The sequence below is a fragment of the Sparus aurata genome, chromosome 7, assembly GCF_900880675.1.
Source record: "Sparus aurata chromosome 7, fSpaAur1.1, whole genome shotgun sequence".
In the NCBI taxonomy this organism is placed as follows: Eukaryota; Metazoa; Chordata; class Actinopteri; order Spariformes; family Sparidae; genus Sparus; species Sparus aurata.
Genome location: NC_044193.1, coordinates 6,693,055 through 6,708,608, shown reverse-complemented (window position 1 = coordinate 6,708,608; position 15,554 = coordinate 6,693,055). Strand labels below are relative to the sequence as shown.

Here is a 15,554-nt window from a genome sequence, read left to right as displayed (position 1 = left end):
TTTCTCTGTTGAGAGAAGGCTCGTGTTTTGTTTTACTTGGATTAATTCTGAGTTATAATTCAGTTCAGGGGTTATGTGTCCCAGCGGATGCAATCAAAGTGAACGGCGCTCTGCATATCTCAGAACCGAACGCTGGAATCAGTCCGTGTAAAGTGCTACACTGTTTAGAGAAAATATATTCAATCACACCTCAATATTCTCCTCTGAAATGCCAGTAGAAAGGTCAGAATTAGGTTTGAAATTCATCGCAGCGCACCTGCAACCGTATAGCTTTTATGCTGCAGAGTTTGTTCCCAAAGCTACACGACCATAAAACCAAAGAGTGTAAAAGTTCTCCGAATGACCTTCTGTTGGCTGTCTTATAAAATTCATGTAAAGTCGAGAGATATGCAGTTTACTTAAAATGACTTTCTAGCTGGATCTTTTCTTATCTCGTAAACAGTCAATCTGACAGCGTGAACACACCCGGGGAACAGATCAAGCTGCACCGGCAGATAATCTCCCAGCAAATGATTTTAGGCTCAGATTCATTAACAGAGGGTATTACTGCTCTTTTCAAGATGTAACACACACATCAGAAAAACAGGCTTCAACACAGTTACCGCCACTTTTAATTCCAAATGAATACAACATGTTAGATAAAAGGCCATTGGAAACCTCTGTTCGTCCACTAATGATACCATGTCACAATTACTAATGAGACGGGTCACATGTCTTTTTTCTATTCAAAATGTACGACATGTTTGTTATTCATGGAATTGTAGCACCACAGTATACTCTGCACCAATCCACATGACTGGTTATTGAGTTAAGACCGTGTTATGATTTAATTATAGATAGATTTGTCGATATAGTTCTCATTTCTGAACGATTATACAAACCAAAGGCGGAATATTTGGAGTGGTGATACAATTTCACGCATAACCAGCAGTCAGCTGTATTAAACACCATCAGTTCAGCCTGTTTGCTATGAACTTGACATCTTGCTTTTAATGGATTTAAGCTTTTTTTGTGTGCTTACAATTCCCCAGATATGCTTTAGATGATTGTACTTTGAATAAGTTGATGTCCACATCATTTAGGAATCACAACATACAACTGTAAACATTTGATGTTTACTTTATATTTACACCATTCTGTGCGTTTCAAATATGACATGAAATTTATCTCCCGATGAGAAAAACCTGCACAAAAGAAAAGTCATGAACAGCTTTAGGCGTCTGTTTTTAAGGCCTTTCGTACGATGATGAAATCAAGATAAGGGCACTGTTTCAAATTCCACAAAGGCTGCATTCTCACAAAGTAAGGCCTGAATTTATTTTAGGAAATCTTTCGCAGAGCCCCACCCCAACTCATCCTCTGTTGATGTGGAAGGACACAGAAATCAAAGAAGCAAAAAAGGAAATAAATGAAATTGGATTTCTTGTGTTAAAGTGCTGAAGTGCCAAACTGAAAACACAAAAAGAGACACGATTATGTAACGTTTTGGTATGAATTTAAAAATGCTGGATAATTAAGTTGGTCATCTTTTTAACATATAATGATAGAAGAAATGTTATGGTGTTGAAATGTATTTTTTTTTAAAACGTTCATGTAAATGTAAACCAACTCGTCTCAAGAATTTTCCAGCATCAGACATCTTGTTTCAAGACAGTGATACTTCAGAGATAATCCTGTTATTGAGTGATGAATAACTGTATATCGAGGACTACATAGTAGATAATGATGAGTTATTACAGAACAGAATGGGGGAAACTATATTAATTAATCATAAGGGTTTTAATTAGTTTATAAATATCTGTGAATCGACACACCAACCTTACTACACCAAACTATAAGTGGCATAAACTACTAACATCTCAATTAATAACTTATTATTTAATCATTAGTTACTGTTTATGTTGCGAGTTGAGATAATCATGAAGTAATGAGTGGCTTTTTAGTAACTACTCGGTATTATGTATCACTTTACTTGAGGCATTACTAAAAGTGTAACTAATGATTAATTAGTCATTAAAGCGTGTATGCGGTAAGTACTCAGAATTATATATCACTTTACTAAGAGGGCATATAAAGAGTAAATTATGGTTAAGTTATTATTATATAATGAGTTGTTGGTACTAAAGAACTAGGTCAGTATGTCGAATCACATATTTGTTAACTAATCATTACCTAATGATTCATTACTGCATTATCTCCCAGTCTGTTCTGACTCATTTATCATTATGTTTTTATTTAGTATAGTTAGTAGTTACTCATTATCAGTTAATTATCAAGTGGTTCCTAATTCATTCTTCACCTTCTCCTCAGTAACTTCTCGATTTTTGTGTATCTTACGGCAAAGTGTTGCCAATAATCTTGTCAGAAATTAATCTACACAAGTTGGATTGTTAGTTTAAATGAAAGTTCTGCTCAACTATTCTGATTAGTTATTACGGCTTCTCAGTTATCTTCCACAAACTCCCAAATTGAAAATAATTTCACTTTATGAAATCATCTTTTTTGTCTTGATTGGTTTCTTCACAGATTTTTAAAACACTGATAAACTTTGGGGTGATTGTTTAGATCGTTCCGGTGAAAAGAAAAGAAATCCCATCACCAACTGGCACATATTTCATATGACCTACTGTGATGTAGCAGCATTTAAAAAAGAAGGACAAACATACAACATATTCCAAACATTAAATATTACACACACATAAAAGAAGAAAAAGATGTGTAAAAGGAAGGAAAAAAAAAAGAGCCTAATTTGCAGTGAATACAGACTGACGATACTGGCTGTGTTTCAACTCTTTGATGATGCTGGAAAATATCTTGAGTTCTACAGTCACAGACATTAATCCAAACTGCTGAAGTCCCTTTTCTGTTGTGGACTAAATAAATCATGCATACACATACACCAATCTGAAGAGCATTAAAAATGAGGATGTGAAATAAGTGACCCAGAATTAGACGACTGCAACTTGTGGATCAATGTTGACATATTAAATAAATACTGGCATCTACATGGATGCTGGAATGTGCTAGAAAGATCACACATCGTATTCATTCGCACATTTAATTAACTGTTATTCATTCAATTTGGAATTAATTCATACAATTAGATAACTATCGAGGGCATTGTTAGGCAAATATTAATCACATCTAAAGTGAATGAATGATGTATGCATACATTTTTCTTTAGTTGTTGGTAATGTGTGCTCTTGTCACGTATTTGTTTTGTATCTTTAAATTAAAGAAATTTGCCAAAACTTATCATGACATATTTAAAAAAAAACCTACTTTTTGGAATACATTTTCAAATATCACGATTTTATTCATCATTTATAGCCTGACTTCAATATTCAATACATGAATTAATTTTAATATTTAATGATCACATTAAACGGCCCATTTGCCAGGATAAAACATTGATACGTACACATTTGTTTGTGTCAGAGGCTACAAACCACATTGACATTCATATAAAACGTGTCATATCAAAAGCGATGTAATGGTGGTGGAGTTGCAGGATAGGCAAGAAGGCTGGGAAGCCACCGACCACAGTCTGAGACTGTGTGTCAACATTTGAAAGTGTGACATCGCTGGATATACAGACCATCTCAAAGGACAAACAAGGACACCTCCAGCCATGTTTGTGGCGAGAAAACCTGGTCTTTTTGCAAACTCATTCAGGTGAGTTTTTGTGCCTAAACCCCACAAGACCATCAGCACAGTGTTGTCTGAAGATAAAATGGAAAATGAACCTAAATAAATATAAAGTTGCAACATAAAAAGGCATGGAAAGTTCTAACTTATAACTGGTGTGAAGAAACAGACATTGCCAACTTCTGTCTGTCTCGTTGCATTAAAAAAAACTTAACCCACTGATTAACGAATGCATCTTTTACGAAATAATATTACGAAATAAGTAATAATGTAATAAACCACTTGAGCTTTAATCATTTCAGTGACGCAGTCCAGCCTCCTCAGTCATTCTGTGTTAAACCAAGCAAAACCGAATGTAACGGAATGTCAACCCAAAAGATGTTTCAGTTTAGCAAAACACATTTTAAAAAGTGTAATAAAAAATATCAGGATGATTCAGTTAATGTCACCGTTTTCTGTCCCGCTATGTGTCCGTGAACATGTTTTCAGTATTGATTCTGAGTGAGAACATTTTCAGGCCTGTTTGAATTGAAACACAGCTGTAAAACCTTCAAGCGGCATTTGAAGCTGCACGGTGCTTTTCATTCTCACATTTGCCTCTTTTCAAACACCGGGGAAGAACTAAAGAATCACTTCCATCAAGCAATTTCCCGTTTACAAAAAATCACAGCAACGGTGCCACGGGCAACATATCAATCACCAGCGAAAATTTGTCAGCAAACGGCACACAACGAAAGTCTGATTGGTGAAAGTGAACGCCCCAAATAACACTTCAGAGAGGTTAAACCTGACGAGTGTGCAGATTACCATCTCCGGCTGAAATGATGATTAAAATAAGCTCTCCAGAAAAGCCTCTGCAAGCTTTAAGGTTGATTTTTCACAATGCAGCTGCAGACTGCACCAGCAGCACCACACTGCAGTAAGGCAGACAGTAACTCTGCTGAAGACATGAAGGAGGAGAGCCATCACGTACTGTAAGCGCGCGCTGAGCTCAACAGCAACAATTAAGGAGTTTATTAATTCATCAGTTATCCCAGCTGCCCAGTGGAAGCTGTTTACGCTCACCGACTGTGACAGGAATCTGTCTATTATCAGCGTGTTAACCAATTATTGTTCTCAGATGCCCATTAAACTTAATCAAGGTCCATAAACCACAAACTGGCTCGTGCAAGTCAATAAATAGACAGGGAGAAATAACATTTACACACTCCTAATTTTCAACAACAAATTCATTTGGGGAGAAACGCTGCCTGGATCTTGTTTTGTTTTTGTGACACCAAGGTTTTAATGAACGTATCTGTCGAGTCACAAAATGTGATTAATTTACCCACTGTAGCAGACTTTTGTGATGACGATTAAGCCGCAAAGCGTTTAGTGAAGGTCCAGGCAAAAAAAAAAAATCAAGGTTTTGGTTAGAAACTGAAAAAAGGCAACATAAATAACCAAACCTGTCACATTTCCCCAACTTCAAAGCTTTTAAGCCAGATTTTTGTGGCGTCTTGTTGTTGACAGAAATAACCTATAAACTCTGACATATTATCCTAATTTAAGTTAATGTGGCTAATTTAGAAAGAAACAGTTGCCTCATTACACATCAAGTCAACATTAGCATTTATTCGGAAGCATCTTTGTGTCCAGCTGATGAATATAACTCAATATTTAGTTTATTCCTCTGGAAGCTATCTGGCTCTGTCGCTGCTAAATGCTCCATTATGCTCACCTGCCACTTGCTTAAATTGTCTGTCCGTCGCTTGGTAGCTGGGAAAGTAGCGTACTATATGTTTATCGGAGCTCGTTTGCTGAAAACAGCTGCTGCTACAGCTAAAAAACAACGTGATAAAAAGCTGAGAGTGAAGCGAAACACAGCTGTCGTGAGCTGCAACACTACAACACCCTCCATAGATCTGAAGGGGACCTGCAGAGAGACGGGCGATGAATCTGTATGCGTCTATCACTGCGAGCAACACAGGTCACATACAGATAGTCAAGTGATTCATTATTGATATCGAAATATTGATTCTAGCCATTTCTATTGCTTAAACTCAACTCGGACACGGAGCTTGGGATGCTAACTTCAGTCTCCAGAGGGAAAAGAGTCACAGTTTTGTACCAGAGTGCAAAATAACAATCCAGGCAAGTTTCCCTCAAAACATATTCAGCAAAACAAGTGGGTGGGATATGGATGTAATTTCTTGGAGATGAGGTTGACAAATCCAAAAAATAAACTGACCATAGTACGTCAACAAATGTCAAAATGCCAGCATGAAGAAGCTTAAATACGACCTATGTTCATGGACACAACGGGCCCCTGGGCACAGACAGGTGAGAGGCCACCAGATCGCTCCTAGGTGTTAGCAGGACTTTAAACAGCAGATCACAACGATCAATCGTTTCACGTCCCTATGTGTTCAATTCTCTATTTGTCTATTTGTGTTCAATTTGATGTCAATTTTGATCTTTTTGTGGTGGATTTGTCATCGCTACCTCAGAAAAGCTCATCAGGCAAAACAAAGCCCATCCTCGTCGGAAAAGACGACCAGATGAGTCAAGTATGAAAGGAGGATATAACCGCCTGAATTTACGTTTCTTGTTACGCAGCGACCTCTAGTGGCTGTTTTATGTATTACAGCTGCAAAGGAGGACACGAGGAGAAGTTAAATAAAGTCCTTACGGGGAGGAGGTCAGGGACAGATGGTCGAGTTAAACAGGCACAAGATGTTTGTTCAGGAGGTTTGTGTCCAGTGTAAAACCAGTTAACATAGCTTAAATGTAGTTTTCCTGAACCCAACTGAGTATTTTAAGTGCCGAAACCTAACCAAAGTTCGACCATATGACATCTGTTGCTGGTCCACTGCAGCGGTCATGTTTTTGCTGGCGACGCATTGAGGTGCAACTTAGAGGTTATTTTACATCTCTTTATAGTCCTTCCATCTCTTTATAATGGTTTTAGGGTCACTTTGTATCTTTTTGGGGGGGTCGTTTTGCACCTCTTTCCATGGACATGCACAGAGGACCTGTTCAGTAATACATCAAGGCCTCTGATCACTTGACACACTTTGCAAATTGCTGTAATTGCCCTTTTTAAATCAGCTTCAAAGTATTTTGCTCCATCAAGTAACTCACATAGACATTTTGTTGGTCATCAGTGACCTTCACCACTAATCATCCCTCTCATTAGACCAACACTCGGCCTGGAACGATTAGATCAACAGAGGAAACTCCCCCGACACTTCACAATGGGAATACTTTGGTGATGACAAGTCACACGAGTAACACGAGCATATACAGTTTACACGCAAGAAGGCAGATGTACTTGAATGCAACAGTTGCCATGATAAAAATCAGGATGCTAAGTATATTCCGACAAGTCAGAGTTTGAAAAGTACATCTGGGATGTTTGAGCGTTCCTCTCCGAGGCCGCTTGAGTGACGGGAACGTACAGTAGCGATAGGGAACATTTTCAAGTCTCTCTCATCTGGACGGGGACTCGGCACTCCCAGAGAATGAGAATGATTTGCGAAGTCTTTATGTCCTCTCTCCGTTCTGATCCAGCTCCATCTATACTCTTTCAACCACTCGGCAAGATCCAACGGAGGCAGCAGCAGCAGCAATGTTTTGATTATACAGTGACGACACAGTATGAAGAAGTCAGTGAACCTTACAATCTTCTTTTTTTTCTCTTTTTCTTTTCTTTTTTTTTTTTTACAGAGGGAACACGAGAAAGCCGGAGAACGTTGAATATTGCCATCCGCCAACTAGGTTCCCCTTCTCCAGCTTCAGGTAGACTTTGTCCTCTTTTTCGAGATAGAGCAGAACTCCGTTGGTGGCCGCCTCGCGAGTTACATCTTTGTCGCCCGCGAAGGCAGAGATGACCGGTTTCCCATTCAACATCAAGTTCACCTGGGACGACAGAGATAACAGTTAGCAACGTGGAAAGGAAATGATACGTTTTGAGAACACAGTAACAGAGTTCATCTCGTATTTGTAACTTGACCTTGATTAAAAAAAATAACTACCAAAGAGAAACTAAAAGGTATTTCAGGTTTAGTCTGCATCTTACAACCAAGCATTTATTCTCATTCATGAATGTTTTAAGCAAGCAGAAGGCAAAACGTAAATCCAACAGCTGCTTCTCAGCAGTCAGTGAGTTCATATTAAGGGACTGTACGTTAATTATTATTTGTTCTGAAGTGAGGCTTGGCTGACTTTTTGGAAAAGCAGGGGGAGGGGATTTGTCATCATCCCAGATTTATATTTTATATTAATATTAATACAAATAAACTTTATTTATTAGGCACATTTCTAAAGAGCGTTACATTAAGCTTTAACAAACTTTAAATTAAAGCAAAGTGCTTATTTAATGAGCTGAAGTAGTCAAGTTTTCTTTGTGTGTGCCGGTCTTTCCCCAGTCAGCCGTTTTTACCATCTGACATTTCTGAAATTCGTGTTTATTTTTAAACATACGTTTATTACTTTGTCTATTTTTTTTTCTGTTTTAGCTCTTCGGTTTGTTTTTCTCTCCGCTGAGATGTGTTTATCTGCCCTTTTCTTTTGTTTTTTAAAATCTATTCCTTTAATGCATCATGAGATATTTTGTGTGTCTTGTTCTTTGTGCAGATAGATCAGATCAACAAAATCAGTACTACAATTGTACTTTTTTTTTTATTAGATAACTAAAATGAAATAAAATAAAAGAGTATCAAAACAAAGCTGGAAAAATAATACTTGGGGAAAGTATTTGTAAAAGGCTTTTTTGAGAAATTTCCCCTTTAAGATGGATCAATTAGAAAACCTATGAAAACTGTAACTCCATTGACATTACTGTGTCTGTGTGACACCTTACTAAAAAAATCTAATGAGGCACAGGTCACCAGCGGGGGGGGGGAAGACCAGGTCGATTGTCTCAGGCCGTCACAAGTCATCCTCCAGTAGATTCACTGTGGTTTCTCTTCATAGCGACCGCGTTAACGAACGCTGAAGCTCAGGGCAAGAAACGCCTCATCGTATTTCCTTGTCTTTGTTTTGGTTGTTGTCATGTTCGGTGTAGAGTCATCGCCCACGCCGCCTCGCCACGCCCCGTTTTAACTCTGGGCCTTCCCTAGGGGGGGGGCGCTCCCCGTCACTTTGGGAACCTCTGTGGTTCACCGTCTTAAATTGTTTATCCATTGCCTCTTTTAGTATTTATTGCTGACAGGACAATACTGTAATATTACTTTGCTGGGGGGGAGGGTTTTGCAGTTGGTTTTCTAAAAGGAATGTCTAATTAAAATAAAAAGTAATGCCGTGTTCTCTTTTAGTTTTTCCACCTCACACGCCAATAATTTCCGTACAGTCCCTAAGTGAGACATTTTGTTCCAGCACTAAAGCAGTTTTCAGCTGCACAGCTGTGAAATAAACGAAGCGCTGATTACCTGTATGGTTTGGCTCTGGTACACTTTAATGACATGGAAGTTAAAGCTGTAGACTCCTTTTCTCGGGGACAAAAAAACTGATTCAAACGTGAAGTAGTTTCCTATATTCACGAGAATCTACGAGAGAGGAAGAAGAAGAAGAAGAAGAAGCAGAGAAAACCACTGTGAAAAGGTGTTTATATAGCCGGCACCTCAACAAAGGCTTCCACTTCAATGGGGATTAACCTCTCCGCACCCACCCGCCCGCCGACGGGCGATTTCAGATAAATGACTGTATGTCTACACTGCGCAGTGACGTATCCCGCTTCAACTTTCATCAATATGGACATACTATACGTCGTTAGAAAGGGGAGAATCTCCGCAATTCATTCATCCAGTTAATTTTGCAAAAATCATGAGCACCAAACCATAAATCATTGATATTCACCAGCATGGTAAACGTGAGACACAAGAAACACACGGCGACTCCCTACCTTTGAAGCGGCCATAAAGCCGTAATATGTGTCCATTCCTCAATTATCTATATTCCAGTTGTCCGTAAGAATCCACTGATCAAAAGCATCAAAATGGTTTTTCATAAAATTATTCCAGCTTGTGAATATCGTCCTGTAAAGTCCATTTGTTTACCGTCTGCCAACTTTGTCCAGCAAATAAAGTCCATACTTTACCGGCCGCACCGAAATGTTTTCTAGTTCCTGTATGGTGATGTTGGGTATGCTTGTTTTCATCACTTTGCTGGCTACAAAATAAAAGTGTCCCCATCTTTTTCTGTTCAGTTTTCACCCCAGCAGAGCCCCTGAAGTAGATCGAGCGCTGCCTGTTTGAAGGACCAATATACTTTGTTTACTGTTTTCCGCTGCCTTAGTATAGGAATAGCGTATTGGCTATCGACATGTCAATCACTCAGGCTTCTAGCCAATTATTTTACCTTTCTAATGAGGGCAGGCGTGCCCAGGTCAGGTATTTATGAGCCGAGGGGTTTCCGTGCGTCTGGCGACTTTGGGCGGACTTTACGCAGCAGACGCATGGTGAAGAGACGCAGCAAACATTTGCATTTCTTCGTAGGCATTTTCAGAGTTTACAATGGCGAAAGCCAGGAAGAAATCCAAATATATCCGAGAAGATGACCAGGAATGGACTATAGCATCATCTGATGAGAGTCAAGACAGTGAGTATGACTCTGAGAGAGAGGAGATGTTCGCTCAGGGACTTGACGACATCTTAGATCGGTGAGTAACGTTATCTTTGATCATGTTTTATTTATTTATTTAGCCATGAGTGAAATTTGAATGAAAGTTAGTGGGTGGGGTTTTTTTTTATGATTACAGTGAACAGTACAGTATACATTAGCATGTCATAAATGATGCTAAATGGTTAGCGCCCCAGGGCCTAATTAGCCTTGCTAAGCCTAGCTAGCTAGCTAGCTACTCAAACACTAAACTAAAGTTATGTAATCCTTGTAATCTTATTCTATAATGTCAGGGTTTTCCCTGCCATTATACGGCTTAGGCGCGGCGCCCAAGCGTTTTTGCCTCCCGCCTAAGCAGGGTTCTCCCCAGACGGTGGAACAGCGGCACTACACCGCTATACCGCTAGGTCAGCGGCGCTATACTCCGCGCGTGACGGTGACGAGCGTCCGTCCCCCGGCTGACGGCGATGAGCGTCCGTCCGTCCGTGTCTCTCTCTTCCCCCACCCCCCGGGACAGACTATCCTCTAATTCCCTTTCATTTAGATTTTTTTTTCAAGCTTGTAAACAAATTGAACTAGATCTTTTTCACTGACCAGACACTGGGAATATTCCCCCAATTCAATTATTCTGTTTATGTACAGTTATTTCCCTGATGTTTTTGTGTAATATATAATATCATATCCGTGTTTATTTGTTTCCTATGTAAATAACACCCCATTGAAATGCATTTATATATTTTTTCATTATATTTGGTAACATTTGTGCATTGCATTGTGTTTTGTAGGTCACAGTCTGACAGTGACGTGGATTGGGAGCCTCAAAGTAGGACACTCAGACGCCAAACCCCATCTCCTGCTGAAGGTGGTCGGCAGATGCGGCAACGATCGTCTGCATCCACCAGTGCTACCTCCCCCGCTGCATCTTTCACTGCCCCCTCTGGCTCAGGGGACGCTGCAGCTTCTACACCAACTGCTGGACGTTCCCGTGCTGCCAGACGTGCCCGGGGGAGGGGCAGAAGAGGAGGATCCTCCAGAGCACATAGCTCCCACACGGAGGAACAACAGTGGCATGATGTAGGGGATGACGACGTTGAGCCTGCTCAAGTTGCCTTCATGCCGGTGAGACAGCCCGGACCACAGCAGGAGACCAGAGTGGCAACCAGTCCACTGCAGTTTTTCAGACTGTTTTTCACCGACGCAGTGCTTGGGACTTTGATGGCAAACACTAATATTTTGTTGATATTGGCACAGTTATACATACAGTAATAGTGTATTGATAGATAATACAATCCTTGTTTGAAATTCAGTTCAGTATAGTCTGTCATTTTTGTATAATGGTAACTATTCTGTAGTGTCTTGTCACATGACAATATCTCAATATGGCCACCTAGAAGCGTGTGGAAACCCCTCCAACCACCCATCAAATGAATGTGTGAATAAATTATGTTTTGAATCATGGAGAAAGGTTTTATAGTCACCAGAATGCTTCAGTAATGTTTCCAGTGTCACAGAAGTGAGTAAAAGCATTTGGCACAATTTGGCCATTTGGAGACGTTTTGGAGAGGTTCGTGGACGCCAGTGACACCACAAACTAAAACCTCCATAACTCCCATAAGGGTAGGCCTAGAAGTCTAAAATTTCACCCAGGTGTAGTTGACAAGATGAGGAAGGTATGTGCTATATTGCCATATGCCTTACATAAAGCACATCCTAGTTATTGTTATTCAAATATGACCTATTATTTTCGAAGACAAAAAAAATGTTTTAGAGCCATGTTTGAACTGATGTCATTTTGGTTGTCTGTATGGTACATGCTAAATAAACACATTCACAGAAACTAGAGGTTGTCAGCTTTCAAATGGCGTATCATACATCCATCTCGGACTTGTAGTTCTTGTGTTATCAGCTTTTCCATTTGGGTATGCTAAATAGGTGAAGTTACTGAAAATAGGTGGGTGCGAACAGGTTAAATATATAAATATTAAATTCAGGAGACACTATTGTGTGGACCAGACTCGTCCCTGCTCACACACAAACTGGGTGTGCGACACAGTTTTTTTGGTTGTTTTTTTTTTTTGTGAAAAGGCACCAGACGTGAACCCGGCAGTCAACCTCCCTCCAACACAGGAGACCGAAAATGATGCTTGATGACAATTTAATCGACAGCAACCTCACTTTTCTTTTTCTTTTCCACGTGTGAGCCCTCCACTCCACAACAGAATCACCTGATGAATATTAAAGTGTCAAAATAATAAATTAAATACATTTCTCTTACTTTTTCCAGGTTAAAAAAAATAAAATAAAATGTGAACGTGTCAGCCAGCGCAGCACTTAACGCTGCCTCCTGAGTGTCACTAAAAGGTTTCGAGCACCCTCCTGTGATGTCAGACATACTGTATTTACATTAGCACGTGAACATGGACTTCTTCCTGACTGATGGAGGCAGCAGGGGGCTCCTCTCACCACCTGCAGAGCTCTCCAACACCTCAGGTCTCTACCTCTTCAAGACCGAAGCTGAACCGGGACCTTTGACAAAAAAAATTAAAAAAATGTGGGCTTTCATAGCAACAGCGTGCACCCGATCCACACCAATCAGATCAGCTGTTACGACCGCGAGAGATCACCTTATGTAATTCAAATGAGAGTTCAGCGGATCAGCTGAGGGGTGTTGTTGTGAACACCTTTGCGCTGCCCACCGCTGTATGACTAATCGCAGTCTTCTTGTTTTCTGGTGTGTGCGTGTAGGTGAGGGTGGTGCGCGCGTGTCCGTGCTCGCGCGTGCACGGGGTTGGCTCGAGGGCGAAAAAAAAAAAAACCCAAACCCAGATGAGTGCGTGTGCAGGCACCGCAGGATCACAGCCAACTCTCCACAATCCCGCCTGCGCGCCAGAGGCCAGATGCGCGCCTGTGCCGACTCCACATGCCAACTGCAAAAACTCGGGCTCAGACCGAAACTCTGATGCGCTTTAATGTGTCTGCACCAAGACAAGTCACAACTGAAGCGTCACGGATGAAACACAAACAGAGAGGACGCGAATTGACTTAAAGACTGACAGGTTTTTTTTGGGGGGGGGAGAGAGCAGAATCATTAGGAAAAGTGCAATTAAGAGCGAATTTAACCTCTTTTTCACCTCATTAGTTCATTTAAAAAAAAAAAAAGCGCCTTCACCTGATCGAAGTAGATTATTCTCGTTTTGTTGCTCATCTCCGACGGCTCGTGGTTGTTGCTCCGGACTGCAGAGAAAGCCACCTTGGAGTTGGCGGCGCGCACCGAGATGCCGAGCGGAGAGGACGAAGCCTTCCAGTCCGTGGTCGGGTTCGAGTCGCACACCACGAGGCATTTCCCCTCCAGGACGATGGGCTCCGTGTCATTCTGAGCTCTCGCCACCTCAGAGATCACAGTCCAGCTGAGCACCAGTACGAGGGAGTTCACCATGTTTTTTTTTTTGTTTTTTTTTCTCCCCCTCGCTCGCTCTCTCTCTCTCCCCCTCTTTCTTTCTCTCCCCTCTCCGTGTGACAGCTGTGGCAGCGCCGACCGTCTCCTGCGCCACACCAAGTTTCCGCGTCCTCTCCGCTGGTCTCCCCCGCCTGCAGACGCCCTCTGACGCTCTGATATTCTCTTACTGGGTCCAGAAATGTGCCATATCCGAGCGAGACGTACACCCAAAAGAAAATCAAAAAAGAAATGAGAATCAAAAACCTTTAAACCAAACGTAACGCGGAGATCACCGACTGTCGTCTACGCGCCTCATTTTCCGTCATACTTCACTCAGAGCGCCAAAATCAGACACAAGCAGAACATGTGGAGGGTTTGAGGGGGGAAGCGGTTCCAGTCCTCCAGTCGATGAATCGTCCATAGCCCTCACTCCCACTCCGAGCAACGCGTCTGACAGCAGATGTTCCCGCAGTGATGGTGCTGCGTGTCTGTGTGTGTGTGTGTGTGTGCGCGCCCCGGCATCCACTTTACGCACGCACAGAAGTTATAATTAACTTTCCCTGCGTAATTTGCCAAAAGCTTATGCTTCTCTAATTCCCTGTAAAATATCTCCCAACTTAAACACACATTCATTACTGGACCGTGTTAATGACGCGGAGAGGATCCACTGAATCTACAGTTTCTAGCTGTCATTTTCTCGGATCTGGGGGGGGAACAAATAGGTAAAAGAATTATCTCCAGACACATTTTTCTGATGATTTTTTTTTTTCTTCCATTTTTTTTAAGGTCTGAAATGTAGAAGTATAGAGCCAGGAATGCCCTCCAGCAAGAGGGTTTTTTTTTTGCTGTGTTTCTCGCACTGCCTGAGCTCCCCTGACCGCCCGGCTGCAGGTTTCACAGTAACGCAGTGACTCATCATAATCTCATTGCACAGGTGGGCTGAACATCTTTCAGGCTCAACTTTGAAAGAAAGTCAGAGATGGGACCTTTAGTCTCTATATGGTGTCATGTCTGAAGTCTGTGCTTCTAGTCTAACTTCACAGGCATTACAGTAATCAAAGCGATCACCTCCCCGATCATGTAAGGAAGGATCAAGAAGACAGTGGATCTTGGGTTTGATGCATTTATATATCGCGCAGCATCAGCGGCTGTGATCTGCACTTGTTTTGTCACCTCCTGCAGCCATAAATCAACAAGTCATTCCAAAGTGTCCTGGTGAGAGTATTGACAAGAGATTAGAGACGAGTGCACACCACTCCGTCCTTGTGTCACCACGGGCTCCCCACAAAGCAGCAGATCAATTTTAACGTCCTTCTTCTGACTTACAAAGTGCGACGCGAGCTGGCACCGGCACAGTTTAACCCGCAGAGCGCCGCTGCAGCTTCACAGAGCAGATGGATGGATGGATAGATGGATAGACAGATTTTAAGAGTTCTGTTCCCTTCCAATAAATTAATGCAAATCCATTTAAGTTATATCATTTTAGTCAAAGCACAACACATCAGCTGAACGTACAAACGTGTAGAAAAGGAGTTCTTTGGTCGTGACTTGGCGCTGTACAAATAAAGATTGATTGATGATTATCGCAGCGTCGACAACTGTCACTCCTCCATCCTTTTCAGGGTCACGGGCTGGAGCCGATCGGAGGGGTGCACCCTGGGTAAGTCGCCACTTCATCACAGGGCTGACGCGTAGGTACAAACAGCCGTTCACACTCACAAGTGTTTTTAGATAATGTTTAAAATGATATTATCTTGAAATCATATCCTTCGCTCTCATTTTCCACGCCGGTCATTTAGCTCATCCACATCACTTCTCACAGCACACGTTGCTTTTTGATGTGACAAATAAACCTTAGAATACTTTAAAG

General features: G+C 41.3%; 2 protein-coding genes across 2 annotated transcripts in view; one reads left to right on the top strand and one right to left on the bottom strand.

Moving 5' to 3' along the window:
• The window catches only part of LOC115585614 (tripartite motif-containing protein 16), a 155,903-nt gene that overhangs the window by 52,947 nt on the left and 87,402 nt on the right, over positions 1-15,554 (top strand). The window contains exons 3-4 of the mRNA XM_030424127.1: positions 7,357-7,428; positions 15,307-15,344. The gene's annotated coding sequence lies outside the window, so the exon portion shown is untranslated. The remainder of the gene's footprint in view (positions 1-7,356; positions 7,429-15,306; positions 15,345-15,554) is intronic.
• Positions 589-14,520, bottom strand: cbln4 (cerebellin 4 precursor). The gene is made up of 3 exons (XM_030424146.1): positions 13,418-14,520; positions 9,060-9,176; positions 589-7,548 (listed from the first exon to the last, which is right to left on the bottom strand). The coding sequence occupies exons 1-3, from the start codon at positions 13,682-13,684 to the stop codon at positions 7,351-7,353; spliced, it is 582 nt and encodes a 193-aa protein (XP_030280006.1). The 5' UTR covers positions 13,685-14,520; the 3' UTR covers positions 589-7,350.

Coding starts and splice junctions, on each gene's coding strand:
- cbln4 (XM_030424146.1), bottom strand. CDS start 13,684: ATGGTGAACTCCCTCGTACTGGTGCTCAGCTGGACTGTGATCTCTGAG. Junction 9,177..13,417: donor GAATAATCTACTTCGATCAG/GTGAAGGCGCTT, acceptor CCTCTCTCGTAG/ATTCTCGTGAATATAGGAAA. Junction 7,549..9,059: donor ACCAGAGCCAAACCATACAG/GTAATCAGCGCT, acceptor CTGTCGTCCCAG/GTGAACTTGATGTTGAATGG.